The sequence below is a fragment of the Marmota flaviventris genome, chromosome 13, assembly GCF_047511675.1.
Source record: "Marmota flaviventris isolate mMarFla1 chromosome 13, mMarFla1.hap1, whole genome shotgun sequence".
Taxonomy (NCBI): Eukaryota; Metazoa; Chordata; class Mammalia; order Rodentia; family Sciuridae; genus Marmota; species Marmota flaviventris.
In genome coordinates, this window is record NC_092510.1 from 102486467 (window position 1) to 102508571 (window position 22105).

The window sequence follows — 22105 nt, forward strand, 5'->3', positions numbered from 1 at the left end:
GGAGCCCAGTCCTTCAGTCTTAGCTCCCTGTGTGACAGTAGTGAGTTGCTTAACTTCTCTGAATCTTTGTCTTTGTGTATGTAAAATGAGACTTGAAATACGTCACCTCCTGGGGTTTGGGGAAGCTCAAAAGAGATGAATAATGAATAGGCTCTGTCCAGTGCCTGGAACACGGACGATGTTCAATAAACAGTAGCGATTGGTCACGCTCAGGAGGCCAGGTGTACCCTTGGCATGCCGGGGGCATCCCCTCCCTCTCTTCTTAGCACCTGCTGCCACCCTGGCTAGGGCTTAGGGTGGCTTCCTGCCCTTGAGCCTGCAGGGGCGCTGCCCAGGGAATGTGCGAGCTGGAGGAGGAGCTGGACACAGACCCTGGGTGAGGGGGGACGGGCGGGGTGACCATGCTCCTTTGTCAGAGTCCTAGCTGAGCCCTCGGCCAGAGAGCATGCATCCGGGGCACGAGAGCTTAGTTTGCTTTAAGGCAGCTGAGTAGCTTGGCATCTTTAAATTCTATGTTTTAAGTTTAAAGTCTAATCTTTAAATTTTACAATCTGCCAAGCATATTCCTCCTCTGGGGGACAGAAAGCCCACTGCACTGTCCAGCCTCTTGCCCGAGCCAATGGGCAGTGGGAGCAAGGCATCCCCGCTACACCATGTGCCCTCGGCTGGCCGAGGAGCGCGTGCCCCGCCTCCAGTCCCTGCATCCTGATTCTTCCACGAGGCGGCAGGCTCCTAGCACTGGGGTACTCCTGGGCCCTTGTTCTGGGGTTACAGATGTGGGCGAGGCCCTGCCCTGCCCTGCCCTCCTGGCGTTTCTTACTGACCAGGTAGAGCAGACAGCTGTGCGACTTGAGCCTGCAGGCATCGTCTCCATGTGGCCTGTCCCCCGTGGACTTAGCTCACCAGGGACGTCTCCCTGGGGGCGGGGCACTTGGGCTGGACTTCCAACCAGTGAACAAAACCAGATCCACAACCTTCCCCGAAAGGAGAAGTTATGCAGAGTGACCAACAGGACAGGCCAGGAGGAGCAGGGAGACCGCGTCAGAGCAAATGTATTTCAGCCCCCCAAAGAGAGCGCCAAGGTCACCCCCACACGGCGTTTTGCCAGCTTGAAATTTTAAAGCGAATTTGTGTACGTTACTCTCAAATGAGGAGCCATAAAATTCATGCATTTTTAGGTATGGAGAGCAGCAGTGTTGGTCTTCCTCCCACGGAGAAAGCTTCCCCTGCTCTTTTAATTCGGCTTTATCTGCTGGCATGGGAGGATTTACAGTCGGGGGAACCCCACCGTCATCCATTCTGATCCCGACCAGGCAGAGCTCAGCCTCACACCCAAATGGTTCTGTTCCTAGAAGGGAAAGTATTTTCAAATTCAGGAAAAAACCAGAAATGAAGATTTGCTGTTACGGAGGCGGCTTCCTCCGTCGTGATTGGTAATTGGAATGGATTCTGAGGAAAAGACCCCGACAGCACTGCGGCAGTCCTGGGGCCCCGCGCCTCCCCACCGCCCGGCGCATATGCACACAGGCCCGCTTCCTGGAAATGAGATGCGCTGGCAGGTGGCTGTACTAAAACTGTTTTTCTTTTAAGCTCTCTGGAATCCTGTTGAATATTAAAGTCCCATCTCGAGGCTAGACTCAATTCAGATCTGCCTGTAAAGGTGTAAAACAGCGATTCTTCATTTGCTGGGTGATTGATTCCTGACTCTGTGTTGTGAATGTGCGTGTTTGCCGAGCAGTCATCTGCCTATGATACTGTGGGTGTGATGGATGGTGGGTGAGATGGGGGAAGGCTCGTGCCGAGTCGGGAGAGCGACGGCTCCCTTGTTCCTCCCCTCTGCACTTAGCCAGCAGCCTCAGCCAGATTTCAGAGGAAGGGGATTTATGCCTGGGGGCGGGGCAGCCCAATGAGGCTGTTCATCTCTGTTGCTGTTTATGCCTGCCTGACGGATATCCTCCTGCCACCTAAGGAGAACGAAACAACCCCCACCCCACAAAAGAGATGGATGGCGCACAGTTGGTGCCTGCAGCTATGACCAGTGAGCAGCCAAGCTCCCCGCCCTGACCTGTGTCCCTGGTTGTAAGAGCCTGGCTGGAAGGTGGCTGACTGGCCATGTTGGGGGAGCTCCTGTTCCTAACAGTGCTGATGCTGGTGATCAGCTAGTAAATCATGCATGGGCCACTCTGGCTCCCAGGGTGGTGGCTGCGTGAGGAAGGTCAGCATGGCGGGAGAGCAGGCCATGAGATCCACTGGTCCATGCTGCAGCTCCTGTTGATCCTGTTGCCCTCTTGACAGGTGCAGAACATGTCTCAGTCCATCGAGGTCTTGGACAGGAGGACCCAGAGAGACTTGCAGTATGTGGAGAAGATGGAGAACCAGATGAAAGGCCTGGAGTCCAAGTTCAAGCAGGTGGAAGAGAGTCACAAGCAGCACCTGGCTAGGCAGTTCAAGGTACGTGCGCCCTCCCCCTCCGCCCCACTTCAGCTGGACTTGCTTGCCCTGGCCACTGTGGAAACAGCGAGGGGCCTGGAGGGGCGCGGCAGGCCCGGCCTGTGCCTTGCAAAGCACTGCAGCCCGAGGGAGCAGGGGCAGCCCGCCCTGGCCCTGGTTTGGCAAGGCACCTGGAAGGGGTGGGCTTGAGCAGCCACGTGAGCACAGATGGGCCCCGGAACCTCTGTCAATCTGGTTTGGAAGCCAGGGTCCCAGACCCTGCACTCTATGGCTGAGTGGCATATTAGCCGGGAAAGAATGTCATTATTGGCCCTTGTCACTCCACAGCTGTTGCAGGTAAATCACATTAGCCAAGGATTAGCTTAATTGATTGGAGCCGTTCCTGAGCGGGGATCACTCAGGGCACTTTTTCATATCTGACCTAATTTAGCTATGACAAGGCACACTGTAGACACAGGGAAAAAAGGCCAGCGTCTGTCTCAGCTCGTGGTAAGTGTCCCGCATCTCCAGGTAACTCCGGACACTGAAACTGCAGTTCCTTTGACCCGAAATTATATATACATACGTACGAGTATGTATATATACACACCGATGAGATCGAGAAGTCATATGCCACCTTAATTAAGGTATACATGCGTGTCAATTAGGACTGGAGCCCTGATGTAAATGAACAGGTCAAATTACGCAGCCCTCCTCGGCTGGAAATTGCTGATGTGCCCGGTTGTCTTCCTGTCCTTTATGCTAATGTTCTCTTTGATGTGCTCCCTGCATGAAGCTAGAGCTAATTCTCCTTTAAAAGCGATACATTAGAGAGACGAAATGGCAAGCTAATGAAGTTATGAATCTATATTATAAATAAAATAACAGCAGGCCGATCCCGTGGAGGAGGAATGAGTCCCACGCAGGTGCACATTTTGTCCTTATTTCCTGATGTGTCCCCCTGCATTATCTTGGAGAGAGATTTGAACTTTCTGATCAAAAACAGAGTCTTTGTCTCTCCTTGAAGGGCCAGCATGCCCCTTCCCTGTTCCACAGACTCCCCTAAAGATGGGGGTGTCTTCGGCAGCTCACCTTGGCGGGTTCTGAAATCCCGAGCCACCTCTCTGGGTTTGAGATCGGGGCACTGTAGCTCTGGGGGAGGAAAGGTGAGCCCTTGCTTTTCACACTGCTTGCCCCGCATGGAGGAATCCCAGCAGAACTTGTCGTGAGAGAATCTCAATCATTGTTAGGGCAGTTGTGTTCCCAGCATTCAAGTGTGGGTTTTTTTAAGTGACGGTGCAAGTATTTGTCTCTTAATGGCTGTTTAAGGCAGGCTAGTGAGCTAGCTTTTCAACAGTGTTTCATTTTCTTGCTTGCAGGGCTAACTTAAAAGAGTTTTTTCAATGCCGCAGTGACTGAAGAAGCAGTCCACTCCCATGTAACCATGAAAGAGCCAGAGAGCTTTTGGCACCCTGCATTTTTACTGTTTCTTTCCAATCTTAGCACCATATCCCTAAGGAACCTTGAATCCAACCAGGACCCTCCTTTGCATGCGACTCTAGATGCATTTCATGGATAGTTTGAAACCCTTGTCAATGCATTTTTTGAAAAGGAAAGAAAAAAAAAAGAACTTTGTGTATGTGACTTAAAGCATGTAACCTTAAGATGTTGCATTCTAAACTGAAAATAAAGACCTTTCCCAAATGTGTCGGTGTGCTGAGGACTGTTTAATATGCTCTCCTAACTCATCGGGGCCAGGATAAATAAGCACATAACTAAAGCGGGCGTGTGCAGGTGCTCCGCGCGCAGGGAGAAGCCGGGCCGAGCAGGGTGTTACAGTTCTTGCATGCATCGCACTGAACCCAGCTTATTTTAACCTTGCAGGCAATAAAAACGAAAATGGATGAACTTAGGCCTTTGATACCTGTGTTGGAAGAGTACAAGGCCGATGCCAAATTGGTATTGCAGTTTAAGGAGGAGGTCCAGAATCTGACGTCAGTGCTTAACGAGCTGCAAGAGGAAATTGGCGCCTATGACTACGATGAACTTCAGAGCAGAGTGTCCAATCTTGAAGAAAGGCTCCGTGCATGCATGCAAAAACTAGGTAGGCCCGGCACCCTCGGGGTGTGGCGCTGCTCGGCCCACCTCCGCACACGCACAGGCCTAGGCAGTGGTGCCGAAGGGCGGCCCGCCTGGCCACAGCGAGGCCATGGCTGCATCAGGGCTCCTGGGCAGGGCCACCTGGAGAGACAGCGCCAGGGAGGGTAGGAGCACCCGCCACCTGGAGAGACAGCGCCAGGGAGGGTAGGAGCACCCGCCACCTGGAGAGACAGCGGCCAGGGAGGGTAGGAGCACCTGCTTGAGTGCACTGACCATTTCCATGCTGGGGAAAGGCCAGTTCCAGACCCTACTCAGTTGCACATCTGGAAGAGAAGAGGATGGCATAGGTGCCACCTGTCCCCTGACGGGTGTGTGTGTGTGTGTGTGTCCGCGTGTGTGCCCATGCAGGCTGAGTAGGGCTGGTAACACGTCTCCCGTTCCTCCAGTTTGATGGGAGGGCTGATGAAGCCCTGGAGATGGTCAGTCCTGCTGAGTTGGGATGGAAAGTGTCACCTGCCTCGCAGGAGCTGTGCCAGTGGCAGCAGGCGGGTCCCTGGAACACTGTCTTGGTGTGGAGCCCAGGTCCCAGTGAGGCAGGCACGGGTGGCCTGAGACATTCTGGGAGACAGTGCATGTCTGAAATGTCACAGTCCGTGCATCGTTGGGCCCCAGCCCACTCCCGCATGCCCTGAGTTTGCACCAAGCCTCCCTCCTTCCCAACACCCCCACTGAAGGGCCCGGATGTGGTTGCTTTGTGGGTTTTAAAAAATCATTTCCCCACAAGCAGTTCTCTGTCCCCGAGAACGGCAGGTGGACCTGGGGACCAGGAGGAGACCTCCTCTGCCCCAGGCCCAGAGTCCAGGCACAGAGGGGAAGTGGTTTGAGTGAGAAGCCCAGGGCCTGGAGGGGGCATTCCCTCTTCTTGTCCAGCCAGAGTGCCCATCTGTCCTCAGCCCATTCTCAGTGGCTGGGCGACAGCACCCTGTCTGACTGAGGACCTTGGGTCCTTCACATGGCTGTCCTCAGGCTGAAGGGCTGCGCAGGTACAGAGACCTGCTGATCGGCATGGCTAGGGGCTGGTTGGCCAGCTGTGAACGCCGGCTCTGGGGGTGGGGCAGCCCTAGAGGAGGGGGCCACATAAAGCAGTGTGTGCCCCTTGACAGCTGTGTGACCCTCCCTGGCATCAACCATTTTGGACTTCAGTTGCCTCCTCCTCTGTAGTAGGAAGGTCCAGGTAGTCCCTGGACCCTGGGGTCACTGTGAGAATTCAGATGTCATTCATGTCACCGGTTCAGAGGAGGCAGTGGTGGGACAGGATGGTAAGAAGGTAGGTTGGTAGGTAGGTTAGTGATGGAGATGGGTGATAGGTGGTGGAAGGACGGAGGGACGGACAGGTGATAGAATGATGGATGGAGAGGTAGAGATGGGTGACAGTGATTGGCTGATTGACATGTAGAGAAGTTGAGCAGCTGCTCCTCCCCCTCCTCAGCTTTCGTCCAGCTCAGGACCCTGCTACTACCATAGCCTCGCGCCAGACAGTGGCCGCAGGACTACCCTTGCCAGCTGGTTGCTGGGGGCGCAGCCTCTGTGTGGTGGAGTCGGCTCCCACTGCTGGTGCTCCTGGGTGGGTTGCAGCTCAGTGGCGGGCAGTGTCCCTTGTCCCCATCACCCTGGCTCCTTGGTGTGCCTGCTGCCTCTAGTGTGAGGCCTGACCTTCTTGGTCCCCAGGGGAGGCAGGACTCCTGCACCTCTAGAAGTCCTCCTGTTGATGAGATCATCTTTGCTGCCTCCTTTTCATCAAGCCAATGTTGCTGACAGCTCCTGGCCCCAGAACCATCCACACAGAGAAAAGCAGACCAAGGACTGAGGCTCCAGTGGCCAGTGTCCCCCCTCAGTAGACTGCATGCTTGTCCTAAGGGCCCAGCCAGAAACTTGAGTCTGAAACTCATCCCTGAGCCTGGAGGCTGAGCACGGCATCTTGCAGGCCTCCTCTGGAGTGGAGGCCGGTTCTCAGTGTTGTCCTAGAGCAAATCTCATGCCCAGGCAGGAGAGAGGCAGTGCTGTCCAAAGGTCCAGCTTGTCCCTGAGCTGGGGCCTGGGCTGTCCTCCTGGACCAGCATAGAGCCAAAGCCCAACAGCTGAACAAGCTAAGCCAACAGGCTCAGTGAGCCACTGAGACATGGCTCCTCGGATGTGGTCACTCACCTGGGCCTGCTGCATGCTGCAAGGCCAGCCTCAGCAGCCCTCTCTGTAGCAAGGGGTTGAGCTGACCTTGGGCTGCCCCCAGGTACATCCCAGCGCTGACACCAAGGGCTTATGCAGTTTTGCAGTTTCTTTTCTGTTAGGGGATGAAGAGAAAGCCCTGACTCTCAGGGTCAACTCGGCACCCTTTTCTTCCCCAAGACCATCTGAGCCCATCTTAGCCAAGCCTGCCAGCCCCAGGTTCACACCCTCACTAGACACCAGGAGCTGGGCCACCTGCATACTGTTGAGGAGTCTGGGGGAGCGCAGGCTCGGGGGCCAGGGCCAGGGCAGAGCCAGGGCAGGGCCAGGGCCACAGGTCAGGGCCAGGGCAGAGCCAGGGCAGGGCCAGGGCCAGGGCAGGGCCAGGGTCAGGGCCAGGACCAGAGCAGGGCCAGGCTCAGGGCCAGGGCAGGGGCAGGGCCAGGGCCAGGGCAGGGCCAGGGCAGGGCCAGTGTCAGGTTGAGGGCCAGGGCAGGGCCAGGCTCAGGGTCAGGGCCAGGGCCAGGGCAGGGCCAGTTCAGGTTCAGGCCAGGCCAGGGCCAGGGTCAGGCCAGGGCACTGTGCTCTTCCTGCTGGGAAAGGAGTGGAAGCTCCTGCTTGCTCTTCACCCTTGAGGGGCCAGGAAAGACCACTGGACAGTGGGGCGTCCTCGCCTCCTGCCTGGGGTCTGGAGGGGGCTGGATCATGAACTGCAGCAGGGCGTGGGGAGGGCCGCCTGCATTCAGGCAGGGATGGGCAGAGCCAAGGGGAAGCCCTAGGACAGGGAGGGAAGGAGCCAGCCTGAAGTGCTCCCTGGGGCACCGCCTCAGTGGGACCCTGGCAGGGCCAGGCCTCCCCTCTGGCTCCTTGCAGGAAGCCCTCAGGGTGGCCTGTGCTGTGAGGTCTCCTGAGGGCCCTACTTCCCTGCCAGGTCAGGAGGCGAAAGGAGAGTCCACAGTGGCCCCTTTTCCTGCTCCCTCTGGGCTCCGTCTGAGCATGAGGCCTGGGTGGGGCTGCCCACCGCTGGGCTTGTTTCTTCTGCATCTTGGACATCGGTTTGTCTGAGCCCCCAGCTCTGCAAACTTCTGGCGTAACTCTCCAGGCCTTGGGGGACAGGAGCTGGGAGTAGAGGCCAGGCGCTGACCACATGGGGCACTTGGCTCTTCACCTGGCATCTGTGGCTGCCCAGAGACCCCTCTGTCCTGGCTGGAGCACCTTGATAGCACTTTGCCCTGGGCCTGTGGCCTGAGATGTCCAGGCTGCTCCCACTGTGGCCTCGTGGTCTCCTCCTGAGGCCAGCAGCTCCTCCAGGCTCCCCACTTGACCAGTCACCCCTCTTCCTGAGACCCTCCCAGCCCAGGGGCTGTCCCCCCCTGTTCTGCTTGCTCTGGTATAAAACCTGAGCCACCAGTGCCAGCTCCGCAGGCCACCCTCTCGTCCCCACCCTCTCCCGTCCCCCTCCCTGTGTCCTGGGCGCGCGTGACTGAAGAGGGACACTTTCCCGAACTGAATGTGCCAGGATTGGCCGAGGCTCTGCCGTGGGCTTTTTTAGATCCTGTCAGTCCCGAGGTCTTGGCAGAACCAGTCTGGACAGAGAACCAAAAATAGCTCCCTGACTCAGGGAGGGCGGGCAGCCTGCAGCCCGGGGGCCCTGGGAGCTGTGCCCGCAGCCAGCTTGGAGTGCAGGGCACACGGGCCAGGGGCCTCCCTGCCCGCCTCGGCTGAGATTTGAAGGCTGGCTTCAAGGGGCCGCGTGAGCATGTGGAAGAGGCTGGGTGCCCCAGAAGGGAGCCCTGGCCCTGCAGCAGGCCTTCCCCCTGGACTGCTGCCAGCCCCCCCCCCCCGCCCCCGGGTGGCCAAGAGGTCCCGGTGGGCAGGACATGGTCAGACCATCCAAGGCTGCCTGACCTGGACTCGTCTGAGCACGAAGCCACTTTTCTGCATGTTCTCAGTCTGCGTTTGCAGTGGCGGGACGGAGACCTTGCTGAGTGCCAGGTGTGCCCTGGAAGCCCCCGCCAGTCCCCTGCTCTGATTCCCACCGGGGCCCTCTGCTGCTCTCCGCTCCTGCCCAGCAGCACACTGGGGAGCAGCACTGCCCCTCCCTGCATGAGGCCGTGACGCAGGAGACTTGGGAGGGGAGGGCCCCAGCCAGGCCATTCATCCCCTCCTGCTGGGGAGGGGTGAGTGGGGAGCCTCCTTACTGGGGTGGTGGGACCCCGACCCCCCTGTCTGCAGCTGTGAGACGTGTGCAGTTGCTACTCAGGTCAGAGCGCGAGTGGGATGGAGTCGGAGGGGGAACGTCTCTAGGGACCAGGCTTCCGTCTGGGTCCCCCCAGAGGCTGGGTGGGCGGGCATTCAGGTGGAGGGACCAGGGTGGCAGGAGTGCAGATGCGGTAAGTTCTGAGGTCCCTGCTGTGACCCCTGTGGGCTTCTCCTTCCAGGGAACTAGTGGCATTGTTCCACACAGGAGGCTTGCCGCGCTTAAGTCTGCGTGTTCTCAGTCTGCGTTTGCAGTGGGGGGCCACGCTCTCTGACCAACCCGGAGGATGGCCGGGAGAGGCCCCAGGCGGTCTGTGGGAGGGGTTGGTCCTTGTAGGCTTTTCTGGGTTCCCACCCAGTTCAGAGGTTGCTGCAGCCTAGGACCCAGCCCCCAGATCTACAGGAACAAAGGAAGAAAGAGCTGGAGAGTGGGGCTGGGGTCCAGCCTGGGTGACTTCTTCAGGCCCACCTCCTCCACGGACCTCTCCCAAGTCCCCGAGAGACAGTCGAGGTAACAAGCTAGCCAGGCTCCTGGAAAAGGAATCTCCTCGGAGGTTTCCAAGAACTCGCCCTGTTTTGTATTCCCACCCCTGTCACTCTTGGCCTCAACCCCTGTCCCCTCTCCCAGAGTGGGCTTGGTCAGAGCAGGGTCCCTGTGCCAGCCAAGCAAGCACGCTGAGCTCAGCGGTGGCCGCGCAGCCTGCAGTGGTGGGGTCTGTGTTGACGTGGGAGGCACAGACTCCTTCCCCGGAGTGGGAACAGGTGCACATGGAGCGGGTAGGAGAGCAGGACCACGGGTGGCATTACTTTTTCCATCCTGGGCGAGGCACCCGCGCTGGGGCTGGAGGTGCTTGGGTCCTCCAAGCCTCCCTCTGGCCAGGCTGGGCCCTCTTGCAGCTCTCTGGGCAGGGGTTGGGCCCTCTCTTCCCTCCAGTCCTGTACAGCTCTGCTGGGGACGCATTCTTTAAGTTTGAGAGGGTGGGAGGCGAGACTGTGCCAGAGTGAGAAGAGCCCTCCCCGCCCTCCCGCCTTAGGGATTGCCGGCTCCCTGTGGTCTGGGCTAAGTCTCTGACAATCTTCCGTAAGCGCCTGGATCTCCTCTGAACTTTGCAGTCTGCTGTGTACACATGCTGATGGGAGGCCCTGAGGGGGGGTGTAGACTCCAGAGGTCACAGGCAGGCCTGGCCTGGAGAGAAAGGGAGGGTCCAGGGAGGCCCTAGTTGGATGTCCCTGGGGGGCGACCACCTTGGACCTCAGGAGTACTTTGCCCTCCCGAGGTGGGCTGAGATCGCAGTACTGTGGTGGCGGCCTGGCTGCAGACTGGCTGACTTTCAGCACGGAGGGTGGTGTTTCTGAACAGAGGGGTCAGCTCGTGGGCTTCAGGAATCTCCTCTGAGATTTCCAAGAACTCGCCATGTTTTGTATTCATCTCTGTAGATGCTGGTCACCCTTGGCCTCAACCCCTGTCCCCTCTCCCAGAGTGGGCTTGGTCAGAGCAGAGTCTGTGTGCCAGCCAAGCAAGCACGCTGAGCTCAGCGGTGGCCCTGGCCCAGGAAGGAAACAGTAATGCCACTCCTGGTGCTGCTCTCCTAGCCGCTCCACCTGGTGGTCAGCCCCGAGCTGAAGCCCAGGGGGCTGTGGAGGTCAGCAGGCTGCGGAGGTCAGCAGGCTGCGGAGGTCAGCAGGCTGCGGAGGTCAGCAGGCTATCAGGAATGCAGGCCCCCGCCTTAGCCTTGCCTGAATGGCCAGGAGGCCTGAGCAAGTCCCTCACAGTCTCTGAGGCCACCTGTGAGTGAGAGGGCTGCAGGTCACCTCCAGGATCTTGAAAACCCTGGTGCTCAGCCCAGCCCTCCTGCCTGGGGCTCCTCTTCAGGGGAGGTGGGAGGCTACCCACTCCCAGCAGGAGGGCGCCCGCCTTCCTGTTAGTTCTCAGGTCACAGAGTGGACACTCCTGCAGTGACGGGCCCTGGGCTGCGGAGGGTGGTCTTGGTGCTCCTGCCTGGGTGCGGTGTCTTGCATGGAGCCTAAGTAGGTGCCTGAGGCATGTCCGCCAGGTCCCTGCTTTCCCCGAGCTGTAGGAGGCCCAGCTGTGCGCTCTCCTGGAGAGAAAACAGTCTTGCTGAACCCTCCCAGGGCTGCTGCTGTGACCTCCCATCCCCAGACTGGCGGGCGTGGCTGGGCCAGGAGGGTAAGGCCCAGGAGGGTGGCTACTCCTGGCTCCCGCCTGCCCGTTCTGGCCTCCCTTGCTGGGTTAAGGGAAGAGGTGGCCTCTAGACCTGGAGGGGAAGCGGAGGCAGCCATCAGGCCTTCCGGGCAGTCTGGGACAGGGCTGCGGTGGGCCAGGCGCTCCCTCCGCCTCGTGTCCTGATCTGTGTGCGCTCTGTTCCAGCCTGCGGCAAGCTGACGGGCATAAGTGACCCGGTAACCGTCAAGACCTCTGGCTCGAGGTTTGGATCCTGGATGACAGACCCCCTGGCCCCGGAAGGCGATAACAGGGTAAGTGTCTCCTTATTGTTACGGGGCCTCTTGGACAGGCGTGCTCCTGTGACCTGCAGGAGCTGGTCTCCCTCCCTCACCTCAGTCCCAGCCCCACCCACCTCCTAGGCCACCCGCAGCCCAGAGTCCCCGGGGGGCTTCCTCCTACAGGGGCCCGTGTCCCCGGCTGAAGTCCTTGTGGTAACCCAGAGTCACAGATCCCAGTGGCCGGCGAGGGCGTGTGCTATGGCATGCTGGAGTCTGCAGTGGCCCCGGGCTCTCTCCAGGCCCAGCTGGGCTGGGCTGAGTCTGTCTGTAACTGCCCGCTCTTCCCCGGCGGCCTCTGCCTTTCTTGTTCTAACGACACTCATTTGTACTTCATTTGCCTTTCCTTTCATGGCTGACAGAAGCTCCTCTTCTTTTTGATTTTGGGAAGAGGCCCTGGTTCTTTTTTCCCGGGTGTCTCCCCCCAGGCAAACCTCAGGAAGGAGAGGGAATCAGGGCCCTGCCGCCTGCCCCAGGGCCTGGGTTGCAGGCTGAGCCTTGGGAACTGGGAGGTGAGGGGCGCTGCGGGGGTGGAGGACGCCGGCCCACCTGCCCCTCCTTGCTGTAGCCTGGACACAGCAGTTGTGGCCTGTAGGACGCTCCTCTGGAGGTAGAGGGGCAGCTCGTTGGGCCCTGCTCACCATCTGGGGCTCGGCCCTGATTACTGAGGCCAGAGTGAGTCTTGCAGCCCTGGCGTCCGCCCCCCACCCCCCGCCCTGTGACGTGGGCAGACGTGTAGACAACATGCTCTTGGAAATACCTGGGTTCTGCTCCAGGCTGACGGAGAAAGGGACTTAGGAATCCGAGGGCCTCTAAGCTCGACCTGGCACCCGCGTAGCGGAAGCCATTCTCGTCGCAGCTGTCTACCAGCTACAGGCCGAGCAAGACGAGGTCTCCTGTGCTGAAGGTGGGAAGTGGCCGGGGACGAGGGTGGACAGGTCCTCCAGCCTCTTGTGTTTGTTGGCCTAACTGCTTGCAGCAGGAAGAGCCCCATACCCAGGTGGCCGCCTCAGCACAGGGTGGCCTGGACACTCAGCCTCCCGTATGTGCCGCGGGCAGTTCTGGAGAGCTGGCGGGCTGCACACCTGGGACTCCACTGGGGTCCAGCGTCTGTAGGAGAAAGGTTGTTTTCGTCCTGTTTTCTGAACTCTGATGGCCAAGACTTGGAAGGTTCCTAACAATTTGAGTCAGCTGTTCCCTGAACTGTTCTTTGAGTCCCGTCCTGCCTGGAGAACACGCCTCTGCCCAGACTTGGTGAACTGACACCCTTGCTGCACTGGGCAAAGCAAAAGCCCCAGCTTCCCGGAGTCCGGGGGCATCTGGGGAGGGGACCATTTGGCTCTCGCCCTCTGACAAAGAAAGGGGCTGGCAGAGGGCAGGGGGCTTGGGGGGTGGGGGCAGATGCTCCACCCCCTCCCACTGCAGAGGTAGGTGATGATGACCCAGGAATAGAAACAACCATGTGGCAGGTGCTTAGAAAGCAGGTCTCGTGTGCCAGGGGCTGTCCTGGGCACTCCACAACAAGCAGAGAGGGGACAGTGGGCACTGCAGCCACACCGAGCACCTCCCCAGCCCCTGCCTGCCCCTGCGTCCAGGTATGATTCTCCCTGTGTTGATGAGACATGTGTGCTTACCCCCTCCCTGCCCGAAACCTCGGAGGAGACCATCCCCGGCTTCCCTGGACACGTTCCTGGCAGGCACTGATCTGTCCCCAGGGGCCCTCCCCCCTCCCATCTGTCCTCCCACCCACACAGAGCAGGAAACCCACCCACAAACCCACACAGGCCATGCTGGGCCGCGAGCAGGCGCTGCCCCCCACTGCTGCGGAGCAGGAGCCCACGTGTGGAGCACTGACCCTGCCCCAGGCCTCTGGCCTCTGCGCCCCATGCCAGTCAAATGGGTCTCTCCCCAGGTGCCAAGGACCCAGAGTTCCTGGAAATGGGCTCTTGGCTTGCACAGTGCAGCAAGGGTGTCGGTTCTCAGAGCCGTCGAGGGGCCCATGGGTGCTTTAGATAATTAGATACCTGTTTTTCGCTTCTTGACTGCATTGCCCTCCAGGACAAGAGGCTCTGGTGGCAGACGGAATGTCGGGGGGAGGGGAGTTGGCAGCACAGGAGGCGAGGAGGTGGGAGCTGGGCTGGCCGGGGGCGTGGCAGTGGTGCTGCTCTGGGCTCCAGGCCTGCTGAGCCGTGTTCCCAGGCTGCTAAGTGCCACGTCTCCTGGTGGGTCCTGCCATTGATCTGGACTCGCAATGTTTTGCTTTGTTTTGATTTTTTCCAATCTTCCATCCAATTTTGATCACACACACGCAGGAGACCAATAACTCGCCCCAAAACAAAACAGCCATCCACGCTGGCCTCCATGCAGACCGCCCTGGAGGCCCGGCCAGGGCTGTGGCCAGGGCAGGAGGGGACATGCTGAGCCACCATTAGAGTCAGGCTGGCTGGTAGGCCTTCGCATCAGTCCTTCCTGACCATTTATTAAGCACCAGCTTGTGCCAAGCGCTGTGCGGAGCCCCTGGGCTCTCCCGCATCTCCCAGCGGTGAGCATCCTGTGCTTCCTGGGCCCTGGAGAGGCCTGGCCCACTTTGCCAGCACTGCAGGAGGAAGGCTTCACCAGAACTGGCGGAACTTGAGTCCCCCACCAGGCTGTGCCCCTATCCCCAGGAGACCACATGAGCTCCAGGGGTCCTGTTCCCAACTCTGAGGCTCACAGCCCACCCTGACCATGGGCCACCTCACCAGAGCCCACGTCCAGCCTCCCTCTTCCTGGTCAGCTTCTTCCGAAGAAGTTCCAGGCCAACGGTCACCAGCATCAGAGGGGCCCAGCCGTCCCCTCTCACCACACCCAGAAGGCTTGTGCCCAGAGCAGGTGGTATAATCGCCCAACCATGGTTATTGTACAAGCGGCAGAGTTCGGCTTTGGTGCCAAAGCCCTCCAGACACTTGGGAAGGGTCCTGGGAACAGGAGGTGGATCACCCAGAATGCACCAGTTCATGCAGACGCGTGGGGTCAGCGTGGCGCCTGCAGCTCTGTCCCGTGGGGTCCCTCCTGATCTTTTCTCAGCAGGAGTCGGGGGCTCTTGGGCTGCCGATCCCTCTGCTCCCACCCTCCTCTGCACCCCGCCACTAACGGCTCTCTTCAGAGCCCTTCCTAGTCCTGGGCCCCTTGTTTTAGCCAAACTAGCCAGAGGACACGTGACCCATGCTGGCCAAGCCAAGGAGGAGCACACTGGGGCCCAGGTTCCTAAGAGAGGCCCTTGAAATAGCATCGCGTGCACTGCCCGCGAGCGGCGAGCGGGCGGAGGAGGTGCGGATCCGCCGCAGGGCGGGGGCGCCTCCCCAGCTCTGCCCTGGGCGGCCTTCCTCCTGCAAGCAGCTGAAAATAGTCAGGACAGTTAGGGAAGCCCGTGTTCTCAGTGAGCCTGACCATATGGGCCTGAGAGCACTTGAGACGTGGGGAGACCCAGTTTTTCTCCTGTGGGCAGCAGCGCCGGGCGCTTGCTTCTGAGAAGCCTCACTCTGGCAGCGGGGCGGTTGCAGATGCTCCAGAGCTCACGTGCACCAGCCAGCATTTGATTTTTTTTTTTTTTCTGGCAAAGGATATCACGGGTAGGGAGGGAATTGGGCTGGGGCTCAAGTCTAGCCCCTGAGGCAGGCAGGGACAAAAGACAGAATGTGACAGCTAAACTTTTTAAAAGCAAAGTCATTTCCAGGGAGTACTTTCAGCCCTTTCAGCTACTGCAGAATTAAGGAAAGGCTGTGCTTAGGGGGTCCCGGGGTGGGGGGTCGTCCATTGCTGCTGATTGAGAGGGACAGCTGATTGACAGACTCATGGCAGTCCACCAGGAGGCCAGGTCCCAGGCTCCACCTGCTTCCAGATCTGGATTGGACCAGCGCTGGCCTGTGCTGCCCATACTGAGGACAGGTTACAGAGCGGCCAGTGATGTCAGAGGGTGTCCTCAGGGAGCTCTGGTGGATCCTGGAGGGCAGCGGGCCCTCACCCACCCTGTGCCCTTTGGGATCCTCACCCTCTCAGGGAGAGGGAGGGCCTGAGGCGAGGCCCTGAAAGAGGCTGCCCTCTGAGGGCAGGGCGTGTGGGTGACGAGGTCTGGGAGGAGTGATTGGAGAGTCCTTGTCCCCCATGGATGGCACCTGCCTCGGGAAGTGGTAGACATAACCAGGTTGGGACAAGGGCTGTCACAGCCTAGAGAGGCCATGGGTGGACTGCATGCAAGATGCCGGTGGTGGGCACGCTGTCCATGGAGCAGAGCGGGTGACCCCAAGAGAGACCCTCCTCCTCTCTGGGTCTCTGTGAATTAGGGGTCTGGAAGCGGTGGCCTCAGCACCCCAGCCGTCCCTGCTGTGCCATTCTGTAGAGGTGCCCTGACCTGTCTGTGGCTGGAGTCCTGGGCTGACCTCGAGTGAGCTGGCCCCTCCTGCCACATGCCCACTCGTGTCTTGACCCCTCTTTCTTCTGGCTGTGTGTGCCCCTGGTGCCCTTTCTAGCTCATCAGAACCAGCCCTGGACTCCAGGGCTAGGAGGCAGAGCTGGGCTTTACTGGACAGGTGGAGGTGGCAGGTCCCAGTTGGCCTGTTCTAGAGCCGCGGGACTGAGGCAGAGAGGAAGCAGCGGCTGGGCTCATGCTGCCACGGTTGGGCCTGTACAGGTGCCCAGGTGCCAGCCGCCATCCACACAAAGACCCTTGCCCCATGGATGGCACCTGCCTCGGGAAGGATCACCTGCCCTCAGGTTCCACAGGGCCTTCCCCAACAGACCCACTGTCACTCGCTGGGCTGTGCCAGGTGGGTGCGGGACCCCAGGGCCACTGAGAGTGGGGTTGACAGGCAGGAAGACCCCTGTGGCATCTCCCTTTGTGTCTCCTGTCTCTTGAGGACCCTTGTCACTGCGTTTCAGGCTCCCCTGATCCAGGACCAGCTCCTTATCTGGAGACCATTAACTCTAAGACCTTTTCTCCAAACAAGGTGCATCCACAGGCTCAAGGGTGTGGATACCTCTTTTGGGGGCCACTCTCTAATCTAGTAAGGGGGTTGACACCCACTTGCTTATAGGGACAGGACTTAGAAGTGCCTCCTGAGGCGGTGTGTCTGGGCTGGGATGACAGGAGGGTGCGGCCTCTCGCTGGGCGCAGAGCCTGCGGCTGCAGTGCTAGCCTGGCGGGGACCGAGGGTGTGCGGTGGTGGCAGGGAGACGCCGCAGGCCGGGCTGGGGAGTTTGGAGCTGCAGAGTCAGGAAGGGTTCATGTAGGACAGTGGTGGGGTGGACTGGAATTCTAGAAGATTCTCACTGGTTGTGGGAGCCAGTCTGGGGGCTGCAGGCGGAACCCCAGGGCGAGGCAGCTCGCCTCAGGGTCCGAGTGGGATCCAGACTTCTTCTGCTGGGGAAGGGCCTCTCTGCAAGCAGGTGGTGTGGCCTGGTGGCCCCTCTGCCCTTCCAAACCTCGGACGCAGGAAGCAGGGTGACATCCAAGCCCCCATCATGAGGGGAGAGCCTGGCCACGCAGGAGCAGTGGGGTCTTCCTACAGGGGGCCGCTTCTCCTTGGGGCCGTCTGGGCACATGCAGGCTCCTTCCTCATGCCTCGAGGGCCACGAGGGTCAAGGGTGCCCTGTCCCTCGACCAGCCTGCCCTGGGGCTAGGGTCTCCGGTGGAAGCCCAGAGCCTGCTCCGGCCCATAAACACACGGATCAGACTGCAGCTTCTGGGGCCACCCCCTCAAGCCTGCACCCATCCAGGTTGTACCTAGGGCCTTTTAGAGGAGACGGGGATTCTGGTGAAGACCCCTAACCAGGCCCTTCCCCAGATGCCAAGGTGTGGAGACGTGCCTGTTAGTGGGCATGGCTGACTTGGTGCACAGGCCGGGCTCGGGGTGTGGTGTGGGGACCTGGGCTTTGCCCTCTGGGGGAACAGGGACCAGTGGGACCCGTGGTCTAGGGCATTCATGGCGGGTCAGTAGGGCTGGACTTTCCCGCGTGATATTTGGGATCTGGTCATTTGTGTTGTGGGGGTGTCCTGTACACTGGAGGATGCCCAGCAGCCTCCCCTGGCCTGTGCCTACCTCATGCCAGCCACACGCCCACCAACCTGAGACACCCCACACCGTCTCCAGCGTTGGCCCTGCTCCTGGTGCTCCAGTCATGTCCAGGCCTCCCTGACCTTGGTGCCCAGTCCCAGGGTGGCACACACAGTTCAGACTGCCTCGCCCTGGCCACTCGGGCAGGAGGCTGGTGAGTGAGCTGGGGTGAGGCCTGAAGGCAGGAGCTGGAGTCTGCACAGCGCAGCTCCCGCCACCCCGTCCTGCCTGCCGCCCTTAGCTGGGCACCCAGAGGCCCACAGGAAAGAAAATGGGCCTTTGGAAAGCGTGAGAGCCCCACCTCCCTGGTCTTTGGGGCTGCCTCCCCAGAGACAAAAGTGGCCAGTCTTGACGGGCTTGGGGTAGAACCGGACACGAGCAGCCCGGGGGTCACGCGAGTGGACTCGGACTGCCCACTGTGCAGAGGTCTCCTCGGCATGAGCCCTGGGGGTCCTGACCATGTGGCCCTCTTCTGCCTAGGCTTCCCACTGGCTCAGGTCCAGCCATGGAAAGGGGTACGTTCACATCTTAGATGTTGGTGAACCTCCAAGACGGCCTGCCTGAGCCGAGCCCGGGCCCAGCCCCTGGTGGGACATGTGGCCCCTGGTGGGACATGTGGCCCTGGTACTGATTTTCCCTCCCGTCCCAAACAGTATGTTCAGAAAGTACTGGGTCCAGTGCATGGAAGAAAAACCTTTTGAAAACCCAGTCCCTGGATACTGATGCCACTGGTTCCGGCCACGGGAGGGAGACCCTGGCCCTTGGGTCCCCACTCTCAAGGGTCCACTCGGGCAGGAGGCTGGTGTGCAGACATATCAAAAGTGTCCTCGGTGCCGAGATGGGGAGCAGGGCTTGTTTTAGAGGCAGGTGGGAGGCCGGGGGGAGGTCGTGGGAGCCGAGGCTGGAAGGAAGCATGGGGCTTTGGTCCCTCCAGGGCCAGGCGGAGGCAGGGGGTTGGGGGCAGCTGCGGGCTGCCTTCTGCCATGTGATGGGGGTTTCTGATCATGGCCTGCTGCCTCCGTCACCCCTCCCAGCTCTAATCCCTGACCCACATCATGGAGGGCTGGTCTGCAGGAGGCGGGGATAATGACAGCCTCAAATGAGACCCAGTTGAAAAAAAAAACTCATTAAAAACAAAAAGCACATCTGCCTCCAAGCATCTGAATGGACGTCTCAGGAACAAGGTTACGGGCTTTTTTTTTTTTTTTTAATTTTTAACGCATGTGTCATGCCAAGTCTGAAAGCTCTGCGTCCTTAATCTCCCAGCGGCTCCAGAGCCCCTGAGGGATAGAGCAGCTGTCCTGCCAGACAGATGCCGGAGCAGGGTGGCCTGCCAGATCCCCCTGCTACGTGCTCTGCCTTCTCCTTGCTCCCATCTCGGTTGGAAATGACTAAAGCGTTTGTTCAGACTCGGGCAGCTCCAGGTCACACGGCATCTAAGCACTCAGAGGTCTCTCCCCGCAGGCCTGACTGGGGCCACGCCCAGGTCTGTCTGGTTTGGACCCCTGGGGCCTTCTGCAGAAGCCTTTCCCTGATTAGGCGTGACGCTGAGTGACGCTCACAGCATCCCAAAGGCCACATTGATGACGTTCTGCCTGGCAGACAGGATGATTCAGCCTGGCAGGGTGACGAGGCCCACTGCCAGGGCCCTCCCCGTGACCTTGAGAACTGTGGCCTCTGCAGTGCTACCTGGAGTTGGGGCATCTGTCCTGCCCGGGACCTGGAGGTGTGCCCTCCACACTGCCTCGCTGGCTTTGGGGCAGCTGGAGGGATGGAGCTCCTTTCTCCACAAGTCTGTGGACACAGCCAGGTCCTCGGCGTGGCCCCTGCCCCATAGCCAGATTCGTTCCAAGCAGAGGGCTTGGGCTGCTGGCCTGTGGGGTTTTCAGTGCCACCCACTGAGGTGAATGGCACAGGGTGGCTGTGGCCCTGTCTAGTGAGACTGGCAGCCCCAGACTCCCTGCCCCCCATCTGCCTGCCCCGTGTCCTCTCCTCACCCTGGACAAGTCCTGCTCTGGTCCTGTCCCTTTGGAAAAGTCCTGTGGCCTTGGAGGAGGGAGGTGACACCCTTCCTGGCTCTTCCCTGCAAGTTCCCGTGGGAGGGCCGGCCTCCCCGCAGCCCCATGTCCCCTCAGGGAGCGCTCACAGGTCTGCTCTCTCCGCAGGTCTGGTACATGGACGGTTACCACAACAACCGCTTTGTCCGTGAGTACAAGTCCATGGTGGACTTCATGAACACGGACAACTTCACCTCGCACCGCCTGCCCCACCCGTGGTCGGGCACGGGGCAGGTGGTCTACAACGGCTCCATCTACTTCAACAAGTTCCAGAGCCACATCATCATCCGGTTCGACTTGAAGACCGAGACCATCCTCAAGACGCGCAGCTTGGACTACGCCGGCTACAACAACATGTACCACTACGCCTGGGGCGGCCACTCGGACATCGACCTCATGGTGGACGAGAACGGGCTCTGGGCCGTCTACGCCACCAACCAGAACGCCGGCAACATCGTGATCAGCAAGCTGGACCCCGTGTCCCTGCAGATCCTGCAGACCTGGAACACCAGCTACCCCAAGCGCAGCGCCGGCGAGGCCTTCATCATCTGCGGCACCCTCTACGTCACCAACGGCTACTCGGGGGGCACCAAGGTGCACTACGCCTACCAGACCAACGCCTCGACCTATGAGTACATCGACATCCCCTTCCAGAACAAGTACTCCCACATCTCCATGCTGGACTACAACCCCAAGGACCGCGCACTGTACGCCTGGAACAACGGGCACCAGACCCTCTACAACGTCACCCTCTTCCACGTCATCCGCTCGGACGAGTTGTAGCCCCTTCTGCCGCAAGCCGAGGGTCCGAGCCCTCCCCTCCGAGGGCGCTCCGTGCAACAGCTGCCAAAACGATGCTGAGAATACTGACAAACTGACTTCAAAAAATCATCAGCAATGATCCTGACGACAAGGGACGGCACTACCCCCCGCGTCCCTCCCACTCAAGCCGGCGGGCGACAGATTTCGGAAGAAATCCCTGTATTTGCAGCTGGAACTGCAGCCTGAGGCCCCTGGCCTCCCCACCCTACCCCTCTCTGGTCAAATAACATACTCAAGAAGCAAGGCAGTGACTGTTGGTCATTCTCACCCGAGAACACCCACTGTTAGGATCGCATGGACATCTCCTTAGGTCATGGTCAGCGCCGATGGACGGGGCCGTCCTGTCTCTCCGAGAGCCCCCGCCGGGTGGCGCTCGGCACGGCCGGTCTCCCACCCCGTCACGGCTGCTGTTTCTTGACTGTGTCATTGTCTCTTAGATTAACTGTGCCCAGACTGCAAGTAGTTCACGGACCGTGTCTAGCACTTCCTCCAGTGGTGGTCGGCGTAGAGTGGAGTTGCTGTTCCCGCGTCGTTTGAACCCGCGTACCCCGTAGATATATTGTGCAGTGTCTGTCTGTTATTTCCTTGAGGTGGTAACTTTGTGCGTTCAGTTGATGCCATGAATGTTGTAATGCAATGCTGTAGTTTGGATTGATAAGTGGATGGTTTTTGTTTCTAAAAAGAAAAAAAAAATCAGTGTTCACCCTTATAGAGACATAGTCAAGTTCATGTTGATAATAATCAAAGGAATTACTCTCTCCTTGTTAAATTATCTGAATCATGTGATGGCGGATGGAAAGGGCTTGTCTTGGGAAACTCCGGTTCCCAGTGGGAAGGAAATCCACTGGGCGGCAGTGTATGGAAAGTCCACTTTTTAGGTAAAAAAGAGGGAAACTTTGTACTATCCGGTTATCTAAGGAACAATAAAGACATTAGGAGACCTGCTTGCTCTTGTCGTTTCTGAGGTTTTAAGTGAGGTAGCCTCCCCAGGTCCCGTGGCTACGCTGGAGCTGGGTCAGGAAAGGGAAGAGGCCAGTGGCCACGCCCCATGGAGCCCAACCTCCTGTCCCCAGAAGTCAGGACTGGGCCAAGGGCTTGGAGTTTCACTCCCCTTAGGTGAATCTGACTCAGGGCTGCAGCCGGGCATCCCACTCCTTACCCCACCCAGGTGTCCTCCAGGAGCGCATCTGGGGGAACCCAGAGCAGGTGCCCACTCCAGATGCCCCACAGGACAGGTGCTGCCAGCCAAGGCACACCGCCCTCTGGGCAGCTCGCTCTGCAGCAGGTCTGGGTCACAAGTGACCTTCCCTGGGCCTCTAGGTGTGTGTCCCTTGCTACTCTAAGCAGCCCAACATGGGCAGTGTCCACAGAAGCTGGTCATCCCCACCTCCAGGCAGGCTCTGGGTCCCTGTAGGACAAGCCACATCTTCATGTCCAGAGCCTTTCCAGAATGCCAGCCAGAGAAGGGACAGGCAGAAGGACTGCCAGTCCAGGTGCAGGTGCTGGCTCCCCCAGCAGGACAGTGATGTGGGACCCCAACCAGGGAGCCAAGGAGTCCCCTGAGATCCCGCGGTTTGTCATGGGAAGGCAGCTGGGCTGGAC

At 59.5% G+C, this 22105-nt stretch overlaps 1 protein-coding gene across 2 annotated transcripts in view; it reads left to right on the forward strand.

Moving 5' to 3' along the window:
* The window catches only part of Olfm1 (olfactomedin 1), a 36907-nt gene extending 15460 nt beyond the window's left edge, over positions 1–21447 (forward strand). For both annotated transcript variants that reach the window (XM_027943732.3, XM_027943725.2), the window contains exons 3-6: positions 2296–2451; positions 4315–4534; positions 11402–11508; positions 19790–21447. In XM_027943732.3, coding sequence (XP_027799533.1) covers positions 2296–2451; positions 4315–4534; positions 11402–11508; positions 19790–20464 — 1158 coding nt within the window. In that variant the 3' untranslated portion in view covers positions 20465–21447. The remainder of the gene's footprint in view (positions 1–2295; positions 2452–4314; positions 4535–11401; positions 11509–19789) is intronic.
* The last annotated feature ends 658 nt before the right edge of the window (positions 21448–22105 follow it).